Here is a 22041-nt window from a genome sequence, read left to right as displayed (position 1 = left end):
TGCATACCACCCAGGTGGTAGTGAGGAACTACCGGGTTTTAGTCCGTACATATATAGAACATTTAATAAATAGCAGTTTTTAAACCTTTGCAAGGAAGACGAATGACATGTTGAGGAAATAAATTTGGTGGTTTAGCTAATTTCCTATATTCACATGATGATTCTAGGAAAGGACTCAGGAGTGACCTCCATCAGCTTCATCAGCTCCAGGGCAGGTGTACATTTAGCTCCGTGACGAAGGACACCGGCTTCTCCTGCAGGGCACCTGCATCATTGAGGTTGGAGGCTTGGCAGGGGTGAGAGACTAATGCAGGTTCAACTTTGTCCTTGCTCTCCTCCACTTCAAGTCCATTTTCCCATGCAGACTGCCTGCCCTGCTGGTTTTATGCCCCAGCCCCAGACACAGAAGCAAAAGCCTTACAGACTGTTCAACAGGCTCCCATAATTGTCTAAGGTAAAATCTCTGTTGTGGGTCCTTTATTCTGTATCATTCCTAGTGGCTCTGTTTCTCTGATTAAATCCTGACTGGTACAGTTACTGAGGCACTGATGAATAAGGCAGGGAACTGATGTTTTTCATTATAAGCTATTTAGAATTACTTGCCTTTTTAAAAAAAGTACATGGATTACTTTGATAAATTTTTAATTGAAAAACAATGAAGGATATCACATAGGAAAAGATGAACAGATTGGATTATTTAAAAATACTTTAATTTCTATCTGTCAAAAGAGGTGTATACAAAATTTAAAACCAGATAACTCTCTCTTCTCCCTTTTTCTCTTTTTTCTGTTTAAGTGGGAATCATTAACCAGTATTTCTTATTCAGCATGACAGACTAGCATGAAATAATCACTCAACTACAAACAGAAAAGCTACAATCATAACCTCAACTTCTTGAAACATCGTCACTATTTGGAATTATCCTAACTCCTGTGTCCCACCCGAAGCTGGGTAGAATGGAGGAAGTTTATAACAAAAACACCTATGTCTTTAGTACTTGTCCACATGGATAGGGAAGGTGCGAGTGAAAGAGACAGTAACCTTAGAATAAAGAGTGAAGGTGCTGTTGGGAAGATACAATTAAAAAAAAAACAAACAAAACTCCCAACCCAGAAATCCTCTCCACGAAGGTCGCAGAGGAAGTAAACACTTACTCTTTCCTGAACATTTAGCCAGAGTGTGCTATTCACCACAGGCAATTGGCTGAGGCTGCAAAGACAAAGAATGCTCACCCTTTAATACAGCCAAGCAGGTACAGCCCATTACATACATGTTCTTAAGACAAACAGTAACTAGTCCTCGGCAAAGAGAACTTGACAGCGCCATTAGTCACGTGCAGGTATTCCTAAGTTCACCTGTGATGGGGGCGATCACCTGTGTTAGCTAACTGACTTTATGTGGGGCAGGGGACAAACTCGTATCTTTACGATGGAAGTACTTTTACAGCTTGGAACACCGAAGTTAGGCTCTTACCCTCCCACAGAAACTGGAGGTTGGGGTGCTGTCTCTCACATTTACATTTCAGAGAGATGGCTCCCAGGTCCTTGAGAAACACTCCTAGGTTGTAAAGCTGACAGGCTTATTTAGTTTCTAAACAGATACATTTCAAAGAGATGAGAAGATACTTTAAAGTTTTCTAAGGTAAATATTCTGATATAGAAAGGAAATCAAGCTTCTTCTTTTAAACTCTTATTTGTCCTTACAGTGCCCTACATTTGGAAGAGGGAGGAAGTGGGCAGCTTCCTGACCCAGGCCTCGGCCGGGTCAGGGCTGCTATTAATACCTGCATCTGTGAGGGTTTCAACATGGCGGCCCCTGAGCTCAGGCTCAGAGACCCATCCTCCACTCACACAGCCTTATGACCTAGATTATGGCTTACTTAACAAGTCTAAGAGGTTCTGAATTTATGGACAAAGGGCAAAACTGTAATCCCCTGCCAAAGGGAAATTCATTTTCTTTTCATTCTCCACATGCACTTGTCAATGCTTTGTACCTAGCAGGTTCACAAAAATTATCTCTTTTTTTATATTTAAAGAATTAATCATGTGGATTTTGAACACGTTTTAAGATTCCGCCTCCTTCCCCCCACCTTTCACTGGTGAGTCACGAACGCACTAGAAAAACCCCTGTAGCTTTAAAAACAAAAACAAAAAAACCCCCAAAACTGCTGGGAGGTCCCACAAGGCAATTAATTAAACCATTATCTCTGGGAGTGAGACAGGGACTTCACTAGTTTCCAAAGAATCTAGTAAAACTTAAAAATACAAAAAAATGTTTGAAGTTCCAGAGGCGATTCTCATGTGAAGCCAGAAATGAGAACCGTTGTTTTCAAGCTAGTTCTCTCTTGCATATACAATTCAGCTGATAAAAGCTTCAGTTTCTACAAAGTGAGAAAGAGGTCTGCTAGCATCCTGCTTTGGGGCAATTTAGGAAGATCATCAAAGGCCTGTTTATATCAATTAACCCTGATGAAGGTAATTCCTCACCTGTCAAGGAAACTGACACCCGCCAATCACAGCTCTACAGCTCAGCTGTGGCCTGTTTACCTGACCCTTGAAAACGGAACCTGCTCCTCTCTTGAATCCCTCCTTCTGGCCAATCGTGACGTTTCCACGTTGCCTCTAACGCTGGGTGAAACTCGCTCCTGCCCAGAATCCTGGGAGTGGGCTGCACTGCGTGTGAGGCCCTGCGCTCCCCCAATCCATGGGTTGTGTTCCCTTGACTAAAGGACATAAATTTGTTACTAAAGTGTTTTAGGTTTGTCCTTTGACAGTTTTGGCGCAGAAAGAAGTCCTGAAGGCAGCTGTTGGAGGTACCGAGAGGCTCCTGGACGAAGGTGAGGGTAGCCTTAAAGCTCTTCAGGTACACCACCTCTTTGCCGCTCTTCGGGATCCCCTTACTCTGCCTTTCTGAGCTCTTCCAGTTTGTCCGCATCCTTCCAGGTGGAAAATTGGGGTGTGAGAAACTCCAAATTTTTCAAGGTAAGACTTAATGGGCCGCAAGATTTGGGTTTGTGGCCAACCTCATCTACGAGGTAAGCGCCTCCGGGAGGTCCTGACCGGTCTCGGGAACTGTGCACAGGCAGCCAGAAACAGGAAGCCTGGTTGACTTAGGGAGGATATTTCAACAAGGGGAAATAATAGGTACCTCTCAATCTAAAGGAAGCAAGATGCCAGCTGTTAGGGGACTCGCAAAGCCTCAAGGTCAAGTCCACAGCGAAAACCATTGGGGCATTTGGGGAAATAAATTAAGAACTTTCGGGCTGTTTTGACCAACGGCACACCAGAATCTAAGAAGGCAGGATTCGAAATACTAAAAGCCATTAGGAGGCGTTCTGGCGTGGCGTGGGGCGGGCGCGGCGGGCGCTGGGCGGGGCCGGGGGCGGGGTTTCCCCGACACCCCTACCCGTCGGGCGAGAGCCCCACCCTTCCGCTAGCCAGGCCCGCCCTACTCACCTGTGCCCTGCGGCGCGAGCCCAGGGCGGCTCCGGCCCCGGCCCCCACCCCAGCAGAACCCCCGCCTTGGGCAGCCAGAGCTCCGTGTCTCCCCGGGGCGACGTGATCGCCGGGGAGGCAGCAGGCACTTCCCCCGCGAAGGCTAACGGACGGGAGAACGGCCACGTAAAGAGCAATGGAGACTCATTCCCCCTAGGATGAAGGAGAGTCGCCCCGGGTGAACGGAACAGAAGAGGTAGCCGGGGCCGCTGGCGATGCCGTCGAGCCGGCACCCCCTAGCCAGGACGGTGAAGCCAAGGGAGAGCCTCCCCGCCCCCCGCAGGGGACACCCAAGAAGAAGAAATTCTTTCAAAAAGCCTTTCAATTTGAGTGGCCTGTCCTTCAAAAGAAATCGGAAGGAGGGCAGGGGTGATTAGTCAGCCTCCTCACCCACAGGAAGAGCAGGAGCAGGGGGAGATCAGAGCCTGCAGCAAGGAAGGCATTGCCCAGGAAGGGCGAGGCTGTTGCCACCCTTGAGAGCCGGGAGCCCCAGGCCAAAGTGGCAGAGACTGGCGCTGCCTTCAAGGGAGGAGACACAGAAGAAGAGGCAGGGTCCCAGGCCAGAGAGTGGCCCTACACCAGCAAGCGAGCAGAATGAGTAGCTGGTTGCGGGCAGGTGGGTGATTTCTAAGCTGCAAAAACTGTGCTGTCATTGTGAGGTCACTGCCTGGACCTGGTGCTCTGGCTGCCTTCCTGTGCCAGGAATGGAAGGGGATGTTGCCCCCTAGCCATGTTCCCTCTCCTCCTCTCCCTGTGGTTGCAGATAGATTCTCCCATCATCCAGTTGATCTTTCTCTTGAGGCCAGTTGAAGATGGTCCCTCCCAGTTTCCCAAGTTAAGTTAGTGATGTGAAATGCTCCTGTCGTGGCCCTGCCTCCTTCCCTGTCCCCACTCCTGCAGAGGGCAATTGTTGTTTTTCTTCCCCAGTTCTTTTCTAAATCCCTGAGCGGGATGTGGGGGTGCCTACACTCCCAAACCCTGAGTGTCCAGCCTTCGCCATTGAGTTTTTAGTCTTTTGTGCTGTGCCTAGTGGTACCTGGGCTGGGGAGGACACTGGCCCTGACCAAGTTTTTATAAATTTACTCAAGTTCAAACCTCCACCTTGTGAATCATCTGTGTCTCTTTTTTGACTTAGTAAACAAATACGAAGCTTTGGGGTCTGGGGGGGGAGTCTGTAATGTGAAACAACTTGTCTTTTTTCCCCCCACCAATTGTTGTAAATAACTTAGAAACCCTAGATTTGTACTTTTTTTTTCCTAACTGCTGAAACCATTCTCTTCTACCTGGTTTTAATGTAACATTTGGAAAAGGAATAAATGTCCCTTAGTAAAAAAACATTAGGGTGTCCACCACTATAAAGAAATCTCATAAAAACGTAACTATTGCTAATGAGCATCTTAGAGCTAGTGCTGCAGAATTGGTGGACACAGCTGTTAGAGCTCTGGCTCCTTAAGCCTAAGACTGCTAGGATGAGTTGGTCACCAAATGGGTTAGATAGACACTAGGTCACCTGCCAACCTTAAGAAAATTTCCATGCGGCGAGGTACACTGTGAAACACCACACAGTCTCCAACCAGCAGTGATACATACTTCAGAAGTAGAATTGCTGGATCATGTGATAGTTCTGTTTAATTTTTTCAGAAACTTTCATATTGTTTTCCATAGTGGCTGTACCCATGTACATTCTTATCAGCAGGGCAAAAGGGTTCCCTTTCTTCCATACCCTTGCCAACACTTGTTATTTCTTGTCTTTCTGATATTAATCATTCTGATAGGTTTATGAGTTTATTGCACTGCGGTTTTGTTATGCATTTCCCTAATGATTTGTGATGTTGAGCATCTTTTCCTATACCTGTTGGCCAGCTGTCTGTCTTCTTTGGAAAAAAGTCTATTCAGATCCTCTCCTCATTTTCTAATCAGATTATTTCATTTTTGCTATTGAGTTGCATGAGTTTTTAATATATTTTAGATATTAATCCCTTATTAGATACATGATTTGCAAGTATTTTCTCACATTTGGTAGGTTGCCTTTTCAGTTTGTTGATGGTTTCTTTTTCTGTACAGAAACTTTGTATGTTGATGTAGTCCTACTTGTTCATTTTGCTTTTGTCACCTTTGCTTTTGGTATCAATTCCAAAAAATTATCACCAAGACCAGAGTCAAGATTACACACTATGTTTTCATCTGGGAGTTTGATGGCTTCAGGTCTTAAGTTCAAGTCTTTAATCCATTCTGAGTTAAATTTTGTGGATGGTATAAAATAGGGGTGCAGTTTCCTTCTTTTGCATGTGGCTGTCCGGTCTTCCCAGTACTGTTTATTGAAGATACCATCCTTTCCCTGTTGCATGTTCTTGGCTCGTTTGTCATAAATTAATTGACCATAGAGGTGTGGGTTTATTTCTGGGCTGTCTATTAAGTTCCCTTGATCTATGTGTCTGTTTTTAGAGCAGTACCAGACTATTTTGATTACTAAAACTTTTTAACATAGTTTGAAATCAGCATAGTGCTTCCATATAAGTTTTCCTTAAGATTGCTTTTGCTCTTTGGAGTCTTTTGTGGTCCCATATACATTTTAGGCTTGCTTGTTCTATTTCTCTGAAAAATGCCATTGGGATTTTTCTAGCGATTGCATTGGATCGGTAGGTTACTTTGGTTATATGGATATTTTAACAATATTCTTCCAATCCATGAGCACAATGTATCTTTCCATTGATTTGTCTTTTCAAGATACTGTCTTAAACGAGTTACAACAGAGGGCTTCAGAAATCTTATGAGTGAAGTTGCTCTTGGTTCTGTTTCTGTGTTGATCGAGGAGAACACTTATGAGTGGACAGGGTAGAATGCTGTAAGGCCATGGGTTTTGGACTCACCTGGGGTTAAATACAAGATCATTGAAATAATCTCCTCAGGCAGTTGAGGGGATTCAACATGGTGGTAAGGTGCACAGACACAGTGTCTGGCAGGGAGTGAAAGCACAGTGCTGCTGCGGCTTGGCACACTTTAGAAAGCTCAGTTGGGAGAATGGATTGTAAACAGAGAACCATGTACCTGGTGATGCTGGTTCAGCTGGTGTCCATTCCAGTTAGGCTGGTCCTGTGCTTATTACTCACAGGCGAAAAAAGGTAAGGTAGGAAATTCTACTCTCCCTGGGTTTGTTCTGAGGTCTTTTTTCTGGTAGTGATGGTGGGTTGCTATGTCAATCTCACATCCTCCCTGCCTGCCCGCCCCCTTGGGATCAGTGCGCACTGATCATAGTATAAGATACAGGAGGGAGTCTTCACAACCTCTGGCCTTCCTCTCCATCAGATGCCAAGAAGGCGCCAGTGAGGAACGATTTCGATCCCACCTCTGCTGTGCTGGACCATCAGCCTCTGGGTCAGTCCCTTCAAAACCAAGGCTCTCTGGTGATGTCAGTCACAGCTGCAGGTGTTTCTGAGATGCCAGGAAGTGGTTGTGATCAGAGGCCATAGGGTAGTTTGGATCTATATCCGATCCACCAACGCCCTGCCCTAAAACTAGGGTTAAGGTTTTCACTGTCCTCAAATGACAGTAACACGTTTTTAATATTTTACTCATCATTTGAACTGACTGATCCATCTTCAGATTTTTGTCACCTGACTGTACTTAAAGTAAATACCGAGGCCACAATGCCTTATTTCAGTTTTCTGTCTGAAATCTCTGAAAACGTCTCTTTCGATACATGGTTGATGGTATTTTTTATCCTGAAACATTCCTCTGCTTTTTGTTTTTGGTTTGTTTGATTATTGGAAACTTCCTGGGAATCCTATGCTAGTGCTATAAAAATGTCAGTTTACTTAGGAAATGGGTAAACTCCATGACATAAAGTCAGTGTTTCACATTTTACACTTTTATTTTTTCTTCTTTATATTTGTAAGCATGGAGTATTTTACTATTGGAATACAAAATGTCCATTTAATTTAAGAATCCATGAAATATCTCCTGAAACTATTGTAGATGGCCAATTTCCACTGCTTTTACAATCAAAACTGATTCCTAGTCAATCATACATGTTCTAATCTAAAAAAAAAAGTCTTGAAATATTAGATTTTGGTTTTTTTCCCCCCCTTATTTATTCAAAGGAGGATTATTCCAATTTCAGTTAAGAAATAAGAATGATTCATTCACAAATGCTTATTGATTGATCACCAGTATAAGGAGCACTTTTCTAGGTAACAGCGGTGAACAGTATGCATGAAACCTGGCCTTTCTGTGGCATTTTCCATGTAACACAGAGGCAGCTGGACGTGGTGAAACAAACCAGCCTTGCAAGTTACTAGCTGGTGCTCACAGTAAGTGTTCTCCCAGTTAGATTCTAATAGATGACTAGATTAGGAATTATTGATCTTGATTAGGAAAGTATCAAAGGATGGTGAGACCACCACTCAGTATGTATAAAGCTGAACTTTTTGCTTGTTATACTAATTATGAGCTATGCCGGTTAGGCCTGGCTTCGTAGCAGAGCAGACTGCTGGCCTTATACACGGGGTTTCTGGAAGCTAGAAATTCAGGAATGGGCAGACTCCGAGTGGTATAAATGGGGTGACGTCATCCATAGCAGGGGGTCTTGTGGGCGAGGTTGGTGTTACTTTATTTTTTTCGCTTGGGAGGCCTTTTATGCCAAGCTCTCATGTCATCCAAAGACTGGTGACATGATCTCATGGGTCTTCGAGCATCTCTGCTTTCTCACCCCAATAAAGCTTTTAATAAATTCCTTTCTGCTTAAAAAAGCCAGGGTTGGGTTCTGTTACCCGAAGTGGTTGCAGGCAAGACTTGGGAGAAAAAAAAAAAAAAGGGAGGAAATTTGGGACTAGTTACCTGCCCTAGTAAAGGCTGAGGGTGCGGAAAATCCATTTCGTATTACGGGATATGAATTTGGCAGGCGATGGCATTCGGTGGCAAAACAGCTGAAATATCACAAATTATTCCCAGGAATGAAGTGCCCATTGAATAGGTTGCTGCTGTGGAATAGCATCAAACACACAAGGGTTTCAAATGGGTGCACTGATGACAGCACTAGAGAGCTTAAAGGAGCAAGGCAAGCCCAGTTGATATTTTCAGCTCAAGGCATAGGCTGAAAATTAGGGATTAGTATGATGGCCGGAAGAATCCCTTGTCTTTTGGCGCCATGAGGCTGAAAGTCAAATGCAGAGTTTGATCCTATTGATGACTGGATGGCATTATCCACTGAGTTCATAGCCGTTTTAGATCTCTTATGGAGAAGTTAAGGTATTGGTCAGAAAAGAGTGGGCCCCTGATAACTGGGGTGGGGACACGTGGAAGGAACTGGATTCCCTTGAATCTTTACCCTTTTTAAAAATCTTGCTTGATAGTGAGGTAGCCCCTGTGACCCTTGTTTGAAGACCCTGAAAAAGCCCTTGTCTGGTGGGGGCTCAGTCTTGCAAGAGGAAGCTCATCCTTGCCTTCCAACCCTCCCATCTCCTGTCCGATTCCAACATGCCCCAGGGAGTGAAGAGAAAGTCAGAAGGAGGAGGCTTAGACAATAAAAGAACTACAATATTTTGCTTTTTCTTGCAAAATATAAAGAATATATGTGGAGGTAGAGTGTGGGGGGGGTGGCGCTAGGCTAAGAAGGGAGAAATTTAATAATTGGTCAAGTTGAGTGTATTAATGCACTGAACTTGTTTCTAATTAACACACTGTTTTGATTTGGTATGCTGTCTCGGCATCTGGAGTGTTCTTTTTTTTCTTAATTGATGTTTTATTTATTGTTTTTGTTTGTTTGGGGGGGAGGTAATTAGGTTTTTTTTTTTAATGGAGGTACTGGGGATTGAACTCAGGACCTCATGCATGCGAGGCATGCACTCTAACACTGAGCTATACCCTCCCCCCAGGTGTTCTTTTTTTAATTGAAGTACAGTCAGTTACAATGTGTCAATTTCTGGTGTACAGCACAAAGTCTCAGTCATGCATATACACACATATATTTGTTTTCATATTCTTTTTCATTAAAGGTTATTACAAGATACTGAATATAGTTCCCTGTGCTATAGAGAAGAAATTTGGTTTTTTATTTATTTCTATATATAGTGGTTAACCTTTGCAAATCTCAAACTCCCAAATTTATCCGTTCCCACCCCCTTTCACCCATTAACCATAAAATTGTTTACTATGCCTGGGAGTCTGCTTCTGTTTTGTAGATGAGTCCATTAATGTCCTCTTTTTTCTTTTTTGAGATTGCACATATGAATCATACGGTATTTTTCTTTCTCTTCTTAGCTTCACTTAGAATGATGATCTCAAGGTCCATTTATGTTGCTCCAAAGGCATTATTTTATTCTTTCTTATCCCTGAGTAGTATTCTGTTGTATAAATAGACCACAAATTCTTTATCTGGTCATCTGTCATTGGACATTTACATTGTTTCCATGTCTTGGCTATTATCAGTAGTGCTCCTATGAGCATTGGGGTGCATGTGTGTCTTTTCCTGTGGTTTGATGACTAGAGAAGTTCCTTTCACATTTATTGTAAAGCTGGTTTGGTGGTGGTGAATTCTTTAAGCTTTTGTTTATCTGTGAGGCTTTTGCTTTCTCCATCAAATCTGAACGAGAGCCTGGCTGGGTAGGGTATTCTTGGTTGTAGATTTTTCCCCCTTCATCACTTTAAATGTATCTTGCCACTCCCTTCTGGCCTATAGAATTTCTTCTGAAAATTCAGCTGATAACCTTATGGGAGTTCCTTTGTATGTTATTTGTTGCTTTTCTCTTGCTGGTTTTAATATTCTCTCCTTATCCTTACTTTTTGTCAGTTTGATTACTGTGTGCCTTGGGGTGTTCCTCTTTGGGTTGATTCTGTGTGGAACTGTCTGTGCTTCCTGCACTTGGGTGACTGTTTCCTTTCCCAAGTTTGGGAAGTTTTCGGTTATCTCTTCAAAAATTTTCTCAGGTTTTATCTATCTTCTCTTTCTGGGATCCCTATAATGCAAATATTAGCACGTTTCATGTTGTTCCAGAGTTCTGTTAAACTATCCTCATTTCTTATCATTCTCTTTTCTGTTCTGCAGTAGTGATTTCCACTAATCTTGTCTTCTAGCTCACTGATCTGTTCTGCCTCATTTAGTCTATTCTTGGTTCCTTCTAGCGTGTTGTTCATTTTAGTGCTTCTACTCTTCAGCTCTGTTTGGGTATTTATATTTTCACACTCTGCTAAAAACTTCACTCTGTGCATCTATACTCCTCTTGAGTTCTCTGAACATCTTCGCCATCATTATTCTAAATTCTTTCTCGGATAAACTGCCTATCTCATCATGACTTATTTCTTCTGGGATTTTTATCTTGTGCCTTGGTGAGGACACATTCTTGAATTAGATATGCTTTGTCCTCTAAACTCCTACCAATGTCATCTCTCAGGGATTCACTACATGCTTTTACACTGTTAGGCTACCCCTTACTTCTGATCACAAAACTCCCTTTACAGTGAATTCCCTGGAGTTAATGTAAATACACTCCTCATAGAGTCTGAAACAGCTGGCCTCTTGGGGTTGTAGATTGGAGTCCTGATCTGCTGTATGTAGTGCTTATTGTATATACTGTGACCAAGGCCTAAATACAAGGATCTAGGAACCAAAGTGCAAGGGAGAAGGGCACTTCTCAGTATCTAGTGACACAAACATCTTTGTCTCCATTCCTAGAGATGCTGGGCTTTGCTGATTTGAGGGGAGCAAGGGAGGAATTCTACCAGGGGAACACAGCAATGACTGTAATGCTTTGAAAGGGGAGGGTTACAATACTGGCTGAGTGAACAGAGTTGATGGTACACAATGGGGGATGGGAGAAGTATGGACGGAACCTTGTTATTTATGGTAAATTTAATGTGAGACATTTGCAATCTTAGGCAACTGATGGAAAGGCTGTGATAGAAATGCAGGTTTAGACCATCCCACTCAGTAAAGGCCTCTAATCCATGAAGGTGAGGGCTGAAATCAGAGGAACATGGAGTAAGTCATGGAAGATAAAAATAAAAAAATACCAGCCATGGCCTCAAGACTAACGGCAGAAAGAGCAACGGTTGCAGCCTACACATTTTTCTTTGCTGTCTCATGTATTTATCTGCGTATGTTACTTAACGTTCTCCTTGCCCCTTAACACATTACTACACGTAGTTGGTGTTGATGGTGGCTGACTTGACAGTTGAGTTCAGAGGTCAGCATACAGCAAGATAAAGTCATGGAACTAGAGGAGGAATGGACGTCATTCAGGACCCTGGCCTAGCAGCTGGAGCTTTATTACAGAGACGTGGTCTCATTTCTGGTTAAAGGAGCAATTATATTTATTTAAATTGTGTGTAAATTCCATGTTTTCAGATACAAGAACAGATAATTGGAACAGTTAATAACTGGATATTTTATTTCGACAAAAGTCAAGAAGTTGCTAAGCATAAAGTTTGTCAAATGCACGAAAGATGTTGAGCACACAACTGTCGGTGAGTTCTAAGAAATGTATTTAATCCTCTATGTTTTCTTCAGAGGAGAAAAACATCAGTTATAACATTTGGCAAATATTATTTCATCAAGGATTTAATGTATATAGGAAATAAAACATAGAATGTATTATAAATCTCAATTTATTCTAAAGTATTAACACCAACTAATCCCAACTATGCCACAAGCACAGGTTTACCAGGCTGTGATTTTATACATTAACAAACTAAGTTAATTAGAAAGACATTTACATACACCATTTTCACTGCTACAACACAGGGACAAAAGCACTAAAAAAAAAAAAAAATCAGAGTAGATTTTACGCTAGAGTTACTTTCTGTCCAGGTCGAAACATTGTTCCACTTTGATTTTTTCTCTTCTTTGGATTTTGAAAGCTTTCATACCTTAAAAATAAAAAAAGGTAGATAATGTTTAATACGTATAAATGCTAAAATTACAAAAATAATGGATTGTAGACAGAATTTTTTAAGAAAAGGGAAATAAACTGGAAAAATTAACAGAAATTAAAGAAGTTCTAACAAATTTTTAAAAGTTGAACACTTCAACAGGAAAAGGAGCAAAAGGGATGAATACATAATACAAATGGCAATACTCATATAAAAAATATAACCTCTATAGTTACAATCAAAGAAAAGTATTTAAACAACATACAGAGAGAAACACTACATTTAAAGTTAGTGCCTGCTGACGCGAGCACTATGATAATTACACTGCTGTTGCAATGTGCACTATATGGTATTTCTGGACGGCAATTTGGAAACATTTCATAGTACATTTTTCCTTTATTGAAGTACAGTCAGTTAACAATGTTAAATTCAGGTGCACAGCACACTTCAGTCATACATAAACATACATGTATTTTTCATATTCTCAACGTCCCAACTTCTCCCATCCTGGCGGACCCAGCCCCTCAAGTAACCGTAAGTTTTTCTTCCTGTGTGTCTGTTCATAAAGAACTTGTCTTTTTTCTTTTTTTTTAGATTATACATATTAGTGATATCATAGGAAATCATTCTCTTCTGGCTTGCGTGAATTACGGAGGGAGGACAAAGACGAGGCTACAGTCGTTATCTCTCTTCTCTGTCTTTCTAAGGGAAAATGGGAGGAGTCCAAGGTCTATCTCTGTCTCTAATGGAGGAGGAAGACACTAATCTGTCTACCTGTTTGTCTATCAAAAGGAGGCGAAGAAGGTGTTCCGAGTGTCTACTTGTGTTTCTCTCTCACTCTCTCAACAGGATGAAGACGCGAGTGTGTCTATCTGTGTGTGTGTCTCTATTTCTCTAGTTATCTAAAAATGAGGAGGAGACAAGTGTGTCTATCCCTGTATCTAATGGAGGAGCAGGAGAGGGCTAGTGTGTCTGTCTGTGTCTCTCTCTCTCTCCATCTCTCTAGTTATGTAAAAATGAGGAGGAGGCTAGTGTGTCTGTCTGTCTGTGTGTATCTTTCGCTGTCTCTATCGAAACAGGAGGAGGAGGAGGCTAGTGTGTCTTTGTATCTCTGTGTGTGTTTCTTTCTGTATCTCAACAGGACGAAGAGGCGGCTAGTGTGTCTGTCTGTCTGTCTGTCTGTGTGTCCGTCTAATAGAGGATAAGGAGGACGCTAGTGTGGCTGTTTCTCGCTCTGTGTGTGTGTCTGTGTTTCTAATGGAGGAGGAGGAGGGGGCTAGTGTGTCCATCTATCTCCCTATGTAGAGGAAGAGGAGGCAAGTGTGTCTGTCTATCTCTGTATCTAATGGAGGAGAAGGAGGAGGCCAGTGTGTCTATATATCCGTCTACTGGGGGAGCACAGTGTCTGTCTGTCTTTCTATCTAATGGAGGAAGAAGAGGAGGCGGCTGGTGTGCCTGTCTAGCTAATAAAGCAGGCTAGTGTGTCTGTCTGTCTGTATCTATCTAATGGAGGAGGAGGAGGCTAGTGTGTCTATCCATCTATCTGTATATCTACGTATTTAATGGAGGAGGCTAGTGTGTCTAATTGTCCGTGTGTTGATCATTTTGTCTATCTAATGAAGGAGGAGCCTTGCGTGTCTATCAATGAATCAAACGGAGGAGGGGTTAGTGTGTCTGTCTATAGGTCTGTCTATCTATCTATCTATCTCTGTGTGTGTATGTATCTGATAGATAGGAGGAGAGACAAACAAACACACACTAGCGTCCTCCTCCTCTATCAAATGGAGGAGAAGGCTACTGTGTCTGTGTATCTATGTATCTGTCTCTGTCTATCCCTAGTGGAGGAGGCTAGTGTGCCTGTCCACCTATCTAATGGAGAAGCAGGAGGAGGGTACTGTGTCTGTCTATAGGTCTGTCTACCTACCTATCTCTGCCTGTGTATCTATCTGATAGAGGAGGAGGAGGCCACTAGTGTCTTTCTGTCTGTCTGTCCTCCTATCTATCAAATGGAGGAGGCGGCTAGCATGTCTACGTATCGGTGTGTGTTTCTATGTAATGGAGGAGGCGGCTAGCGTGCCTGTCCATCTGTCTAAACAAGAGGAGGAGGAGGCTCCTGTGTGTATCGATCTGTGTGTGTATCTCTCACTCCCTCTCTCTACGTATCTAAACAGAGGCGGCGGCTAGTGTGTCTATCTGCGTGTATCTCTCGCACACTCTCTTTCTATTTCAGCAGGAAGAGGAGGCGGCTAGAGTGTCTGGCTATGTATCTCTCTGTCTGTCTGTCTGTCTATCTATCCATCTATCTAATGGGGAAGGAGGAGGAGGACGTGGCTAGTGTTCCGTGTGTCTACCTGTGTGTGTGTGTGTCTCTCTCTCTCTCTCTCTCTGTCTCTAGTTATCTAAAAATGAGGAGGAGGCTAGTGTGTCTGTCTGTCTGTGTGTATCTCTCGCTGTCTCTATCGAAACAGGAGGTGGAGGAGGCTAGTGTGTCTTTGTATCTCTGTGTGTGTTTCTTTCTGTATCTCAACAGGACGAAGAGGCGGCTAGTCTGTCTGTGTGTCTGTCTCTCCGTCTAATAGGGGATAAGGAGGACGCTAGTGTGGCTGTTTCTCGGTCTGTGTGTGTGTCTGTGTTTCTAATGGAGGAGGAGGAGGGGGCTAGTGTGTCCATCTATCTCCCTATGTAGAGGAAGAGGAGGCAAGTGTGTCTGTCTATCTCTGTATCTAATGGAGGAGAAGGAGGAGGCCAGTGTGTCTATATATCCGTCTACTGGGGGAGCACAGTGTCTGTCTGTCTTTCTATCTAATGGAGGAAGAAGAGGAGGCGGCTGGTGGGCCTGTCTAGCTAATCAAGCAGGCTAGTGTGTCTGTCTGTCTGTATCTATCTAATGGAGGAGGAGGAGGCTAGTGTGTCTATCCATCTATCTGTATATCTACGTATTTAATGGAGGAGGCTAGTGTGTCTAATTGTCCGTGGGTTGATCATTTTGTCTATCTAATGAAGGAGGAGCCTTGCGTGTCTATCAATGAATCAAACGGAGGAGGGGTTAGTGTGTCTGTCTATAGGTCTGTCTATCTGTCTATCTCTGTGTGTGTATGTATCTGATAGATAGGAGGAGAGACAGACAAACACACACTAGAGTCCTCCTCCTCTATCAAATGGAGGAGAAGGCTACTGTGTCTGTGTATCTATGTATCTATCTCTGTCTATCCCTACTGGAGGAGGCTAGTGTGCCTGTCCACCTATCTAAAGGAGAAGCAGGAGGAGGGTAGTGTGTCTGTCTGTCTAATGAAGAAGGAATAGACTAGTCTGTCTAACTATCTCTCTGCAGAGGAGCAGGAATGCAGTGTGTCTGTCAGTCTGTCTGTGTTTCTAACTATGTATCTACTATCTATGTATTTAATGCAGGAGGAGGAGGCTAGTGTGTCTGAGTATCTGTCTGTCTCACTAATGGAGCAGAAGGAGGAGGCTAGGGTGTCTGTCTGTCTATGTGTCTTTCTATTTATCTCCCTAATGGAGGACGACGAGAAGGCTACAGTGTCTGTGTATCTATGTATCTGTCTCATGGAGGAGGCTAGTGTGCCTGTCCATCTGTCTAAACAAGAGGAGGAGGAGGCTCCTGTGTCTATCGATCTGTGTGTGTATCTCTCACTCCCTCTCTCTACGTACGTAAACAGAGGCGGCGGCTAGTGTGTCTCTCTGCGTGTATCTCTCGCACACTCTCTAATTCAGCAGGAAGAGGAGGCGGCTAGAGTGTCTGGCTATGTATCTCTCTGTCTGTCTGTCTGTCTATCTATCCATCTATCTAATGGGGAAGGAGGAGGAGGAGGTGGCTAGTGTTCCGTGTGTCTACCTGTGTGTGTGTGTGTCTCTCTCTCTCTCTCTCTCAACAGGATGAGGAGGCTACTGTGTCTATCTGTGTGTGTCTCTCTCTCTCTCTCTAGTTATCTAAAAATGAGGAGGAGGCTAGTGTGTCTGTCTATCTGTGTGTATCTCTCGCTGTCTCTATCGAAACAGGAGGTGGAGGAGGCTAGTGTGTCTAATTGTCCGTGGGTTGATCATTTTGTCTATCTAATGAAGGAGGAGCCTTGCGTGTCTATCAATGAATCAAACGGAGGAGGGGTTAGTGTGTCTGTCTATAGGTCTGTCTATCTGTCTATCTCTGTGTGTGTATGTATCTGATAGATAGGAGGACAGACAGACAAACACACACTAGCGTCCTCCTCCTCCTCTATCAAATGGAGGAGAAGGCTACTGTGTCTGTGTATCTATGTATCTGTCTCTGTATATCCCTAGTGGAGGAGGCTAGTGTGCCTGTCCACCTATGTAATGGAGAAGCAGGAGGAGGGTAGTGTGTCTGTCTATATGTCTGTCTACCTACCTATCTCTGCCTGTGTATCTATCTGATAGAGGAGGAGGAGGCCACTAGTGTCTTTCTGTCTGTCTGTCCTCCTATCTATCAAATGGAGGAGGCGGCTAGCATGTCTACGTATCGGTGTGTGTTTCTATGTAATGGAGGAGGCGGCTAGCGTGCCTGTCCATCTGTCTAAACAAGAGGAGGAGGAGGCCCCTGTGTCTATCGATCTGTGTGTGTATCTCTCACTCCCTCTCTCTACGTATGTAAACAGAGGCGGCGGCTAGTGTGTCTATCTGCGTGTATCTCTCGCACACTCTCTTTCTATTTCAGCAGGAAGAGGAGGCGGCTAGAGTGTCTGGCTATGTATCTCTCTGTCTGTCTGTCTGTCTATCCATCTATCTAATGGGGAAGGAGGAGGAGGAGGTGGCTAGTGTTCCGTGTGTCTACCTGTGTGTGTGTGTGTCTCTCTCTCTCTCAACAGGATGAGGAGGCTACTGTGTCTATCTGTGTGTGTCTCTCTCTCTCTCTCTCTCTCTCTAGTTATCTAAACATGAGGAGGAGGCTAGTGTGTCTGTCTATCTGTGTATCTCTCGCTGTCTCTATCGAAACAGGAGGTGGAGGAGGCTAGTGTGTCTAATTGTCCGTGGGTTGATCATTTTGTCTATCTAATGAAGGAGGAGCCTTGCGTGTCTATCAATGAATCAAACGGAGGAGGGGTTAGTGTGTCTGTCTATAGGTCTGTCTATCTGTCTATCTCTGTGTGTGTATGTATCTGATAGATAGGAGGACAGACAGACAAACACACACTAGCATCCTCCTCCTCCTCTATCAAATGGAGGAGAAGGCTACTGTGTCCGTGTATCTATGTATCTGTCTCTGTATGTCCCTAGTGGAGGAGGCTAGTGTGCCTGTCCACCTATCTAAAGGAGAAGCAGGAGGAGGGTAGTGTGTCTGTCTGTCTAATGCAGGAGGAATAGAGTAGTGTGTATAACTATCTCTCTGCAGAGGAGCAGGAATCCAGTGTGTCTGTCTGTCTGTCTGTGTTTAAAACTATGTATCTACTATCTATGTATTTAATGCAGGAGGAGGAGGAGGAGGGTAGTGTGTCTGAGAATCTGTCTGTCTCTGTAATGGAGCAGAAGGAGGAGGCTAGGGTGTCTGTCTGTCTATCTGTCTTTCTATTTATCTCCCTAATGGAGGAGGACGAGAAGGCTACTGTGTCTGTGTATCTATGTATCTGTCTCTGTATATCCCTAGTGAAGGAGACTAGTGTGCCTGTGCACCTATCTAATGGAGAAGCAGGAGGAGGGTAGTGTGTCTGTCTATATGTCTGTCTACCTACCTATCTCTGCCTGTGTATCTATCTGATAGAGGAGGAGGAGGCCACTAGTGTCTTTCTGTCTGTCTGTCCTCCTATCTATCAAATGGAGGAGGCGGCTAGCATGTCTACGTATCGGTGTGTGTTTCTATGTAATGGAGGAGGCGGCTAGCGTGCCTGTCCATCTGTCTAAACAAGAGGAGGAGGAGGCCCCTGTGTCTATCGATCTGTGTGTGTATCTCTCACTCCCTCTCTCTACGTATGTAAACAGAGGCGGCGGCTAGTGTGTCTATCTGCGTGTATCTCTCGCACACTCTCTTTCTATTTCAGCAGGAAGAGGAGGCGGCTAGAGTGTCTGGCTATGTATCTCTCTGTCTGTCTGTCTGTCTATCCATCTATCTAATGGGGAAGGAGGAGGAGGAGGTGGCTAGTGTTCCGTGTGTCTACCTGTGTGTGTGTGTGTCTCTCTCTCTCTCAACAGGATGAGGAGGCTACTGTGTCTATCTGTGTGTGTCTCTCTCTCTCTCTCTCTCTCTCTAGTTATCTAAACATGAGGAGGAGGCTAGTGTGTCTGTCTATCTGTGTGTATCTCTCGCTGTCTCTATCGAAACAGGAGGTGGAGGAGGCTAGTGTGTCTAATTGTCCGTGGGTTGATCATTTTGTCTATCTAATGAAGGAGGAGCCTTGCGTGTCTATCAATGAATCAAACGGAGGAGGGGTTAGTGTGTCTGTCTATAGGTCTGTCTATCTGTCTATCTCTGTGTGTGTATGTATCTGATAGATAGGAGGAGAGACAGACAAACACACACTAGAGTCCTCCTCCTCTATCAAATGGAGGAGAAGGCTATTGTGTCCGTGTATCTATGTATCTGTCTCTGTCTATCCCTACTGGAGGAGGCTAGTGTGCCTGTCCACCTACCTAAAGGAGAAGCAGGAGGAGGGTAGTGTGTCTGTCTGTCTAATGAAGAAGGAATAGACTAGTCTGTCTAACTATCTCTCTGCAGAGGAGCAGGAATGCAGTGTGTCTGTCAGTCTGTCTGTGTTTCTAACTATGTATCTACTATCTATGTATTTAATGCAGGAGGAGGAGGCTAGTGTGTCTGAGTATCTGTCTGTCTCACTAATGGAGCAGAAGGAGGAGGCTAGGGTGTCTGTCTGTCTATGTGTCTTTCTATTTATCTCCCTAATGGAGGACGACGAGAAGGCTACTGTGTCTGTGTATCTATGTATCTGTCTCATGGAGGAGGCTAGTGTGCCTGTCCATCTGTCTAAACAAGAGGAGGAGGAGGCTCCTGTGTCTATCGATCTGTGTGTGTATCTCTCACTCCCTCTCTCTACGTACGTAAACAGAGGCGGCGGCTAGTGTGTCTATCTGCGTGTATCTCTCGCACACTCTCTAATTCAGCAGGAAGAGGAGGCGGCTAGAGTGTCTGGCTATGTATCTCTCTGTCTGTCTGTCTGTCTATCTATCCATCTATCTAATGGGGAAGGAGGAGGAGGAGGTGGCTAGTGTTCCGTGTGTCTACCTGCGTATGTGTGTGTCTGTCTCTCTCTCTCTCTCAACAGGATGAGGAGGCTACTGTGTCTATCTGTGTGTGTGTCTCTCTCTCTCTCTCTCTCTCTCTCTCTCTAGTTATCTAAAAATGAGGAGGAGGCTAGTGTGTCTGTCTATCTGTGTGTATCTCTCGCTGTCTCTATCGAAACAGGAGGTGGAGGAGGCTAGTGTGTCTAATTGTCCGTGGGTTGATCATTTTGTCTATCTAATGAAGGAGGAGCCTTGCGTGTCTATCAATGAATCAAACGGAGGAGGGGTTAGTGTGTCTGTCTATAGGTCTGTCTATCTGTCTATCTCTGTGTGTGTATGTATCTGATAGATAGGAGGACAGACAGACAAACACACACTAGCGTCCTCCTCCTCCTCTATCAAATGGAGGAGAAGGCTACTGTGTCTGTGTATCTATGTATCTGTCTCTGTATATCCCTAGTGGAGGAGGCTAGTGTGCCTGTCCACCTATGTAATGGAGAAGCAGGAGGAGGGTAGTGTGTCTGTCTATATGTCTGTCTACCTACCTATCTCTGCCTGTGTATCTATCTGATAGAGGAGGAGGAGGCCACTAGTGTCTTTCTGTCTGTCTGTCCTCCTATCTATCAAATGGAGGAGGCGGCTAGCATGTCTACGTATCGGTGTGTGTTTCTATGTAATGGAGGAGGCGGCTAGCGTGCCTGTCCATCTGTCTAAACAAGAGGAGGAGGAGGCCCCTGTGTCTATCGATCTGTGTGTGTATCTCTCACTCCCTCTCTCTACGTATGTAAACAGAGGCGGCGGCTAGTGTGTCTATCTGCGTGTATCTCTCGCACACTCTCTTTCTATTTCAGCAGGAAGAGGAGGCGGCTAGAGTGTCTGGCTATGTATCTCTCTGTCTGTCTGTCTGTCTATCCATCTATCTAATGGGGAAGGAGGAGGAGGAGGTGGCTAGTGTTCCGTGTGTCTACCTGTGTGTGTGTGTGTCTCTCTCTCTCTCAACAGGATGAGGAGGCTACTGTGTCTATCTGTGTGTGTCTCTCTCTCTCTCTCTCTCTCTCTAGTTATCTAAACATGAGGAGGAGGCTAGTGTGTCTGTCTATCTGTGTGTATCTCTCGCTGTCTCTATCGAAACAGGAGGTGGAGGAGGCTAGTGTGTCTAATTGTCCGTGGGTTGATCATTTTGTCTATCTAATGAAGGAGGAGCCTTGCGTGTCTATCAATGAATCAAACGGAGGAGGGGTTAGTGTGTCTGTCTATAGGTCTGTCTATCTGTCTATCTCTGTGTGTGTATGTATCTGATAGATAGGAGGAGAGACAGACAAACACACACTAGAGTCCTCCTCCTCTATCAAATGGAGGAGAAGGCTATTGTGTCCGTGTATCTATGTATCTGTCTCTGTCTATCCCTACTGGAGGAGGCTAGTGTGCCTGTCCACCTACCTAAAGGAGAAGCAGGAGGAGGGTAGTGTGTCTGTCTGTCTAATGAAGAAGGAATAGACTAGTCTGTCTAACTATCTCTCTGCAGAGGAGCAGGAATGCAGTGTGTCTGTCAGTCTGTCTGTGTTTCTAACTATGTATCTACTATCTATGTATTTAATGCAGGAGGAGGAGGCTAGTGTGTCTGAGTATCTGTCTGTCTCACTAATGGAGCAGAAGGAGGAGGCTAGGGTGTCTGTCTGTCTATGTGTCTTTCTATTTATCTCCCTAATGGAGGACGACGAGAAGGCTACTGTGTCTGTGTATCTATGTATCTGTCTCATGGAGGAGGCTAGTGTGCCTGTCCATCTGTCTAAACAAGAGGAGGAGGAGGCTCCTGTGTCTATCGATCTGTGTGTGTATCTCTCACTCCCTCTCTCTACGTACGTAAACAGAGGCGGCGGCTAGTGTGTCTATCTGCGTGTATCTCTCGCACACTCTCTAATTCAGCAGGAAGAGGAGGCGGCTAGAGTGTCTGGCTATGTATCTCTCTGTCTGTCTGTCTGTCTATCTATCCATCTATCTAATGGGGAAGGAGGAGGAGGAGGTGGCTAGTGTTCCGTGTGTCTACCTGCGTATGTGTGTGTCTGTCTCTCTCTCTCTCTCAACAGGATGAGGAGGCTACTGTGTCTATCTGTGTGTGTCTCTCTCTCTCTCTCTCTCTCTCTCTCTAGTTATCTAAAAATGAGGAGGAGGCTAGTGTGTCTGTCTATCTGTGTGTATCTCTCGCTGTCTCTATCGAAACAGGAGGTGGAGGAGGCTAGTGTGTCTAATTGTCCGTGGGTTGATCATTTTGTCTATCTAATGAAGGAGGAGCCTTGCGTGTCTATCAATGAATCAAACGGAGGAGGGGTTAGTGTGTCTGTCTATAGGTCTGTCTATCTGTCTATCTCTGTGTGTGTATGTATCTGATAGATAGGAGGACAGACAGACAAACACACACTAGCGTCCTCCTCCTCCTCTATCAAATGGAGGAGAAGGCTACTGTGTCTGTGTATCTATGTAT

The 22041-nt window shown here is 44.3% G+C and overlaps 1 protein-coding gene, 1 non-coding gene and 1 pseudogene across 6 annotated transcripts in view; 1 reads left to right on the top strand and 2 right to left on the bottom strand.

The window, feature by feature from the left end:
- Positions 1 to 1005: 1005 nt before the first annotated feature.
- On the top strand, positions 1006 to 4653 carry LOC105087397 (MARCKS-related protein-like; annotated as a pseudogene).
- Positions 4654 to 9288: 4635 nt separating this feature from the next.
- TRNAA-CGC (transfer RNA alanine (anticodon CGC)) lies at positions 9289 to 9361 on the bottom strand. The gene has a single exon. It is a non-coding gene; the product is annotated as a tRNA-Ala (tRNA).
- Positions 9362 to 11855: 2494 nt separating this feature from the next.
- PEX1 (peroxisomal biogenesis factor 1) overlaps positions 11856 to 22041 on the bottom strand; it is a 334741-nt gene continuing 324555 nt past the window's right edge. For all 5 annotated transcript variants that reach the window (XM_064487572.1, XM_031454885.2, XM_064487573.1 and 2 more), the window contains one exon: positions 11856 to 12356. In XM_064487572.1, the coding sequence (XP_064343642.1) occupies positions 12272 to 12356 (85 nt within the window). In that variant the 3' untranslated portion in view covers positions 11856 to 12271. The remainder of the gene's footprint in view (positions 12357 to 22041) is intronic.

Source organism: Camelus dromedarius, chromosome 7, assembly GCF_036321535.1.
Source record: "Camelus dromedarius isolate mCamDro1 chromosome 7, mCamDro1.pat, whole genome shotgun sequence".
NCBI lineage: Eukaryota > Metazoa > Chordata > Mammalia > Artiodactyla > Camelidae > Camelus > Camelus dromedarius.
The sequence above is the reverse complement of the archived record's forward strand: the minus strand, read 5'-3'. Positions and strand labels throughout refer to the sequence as shown.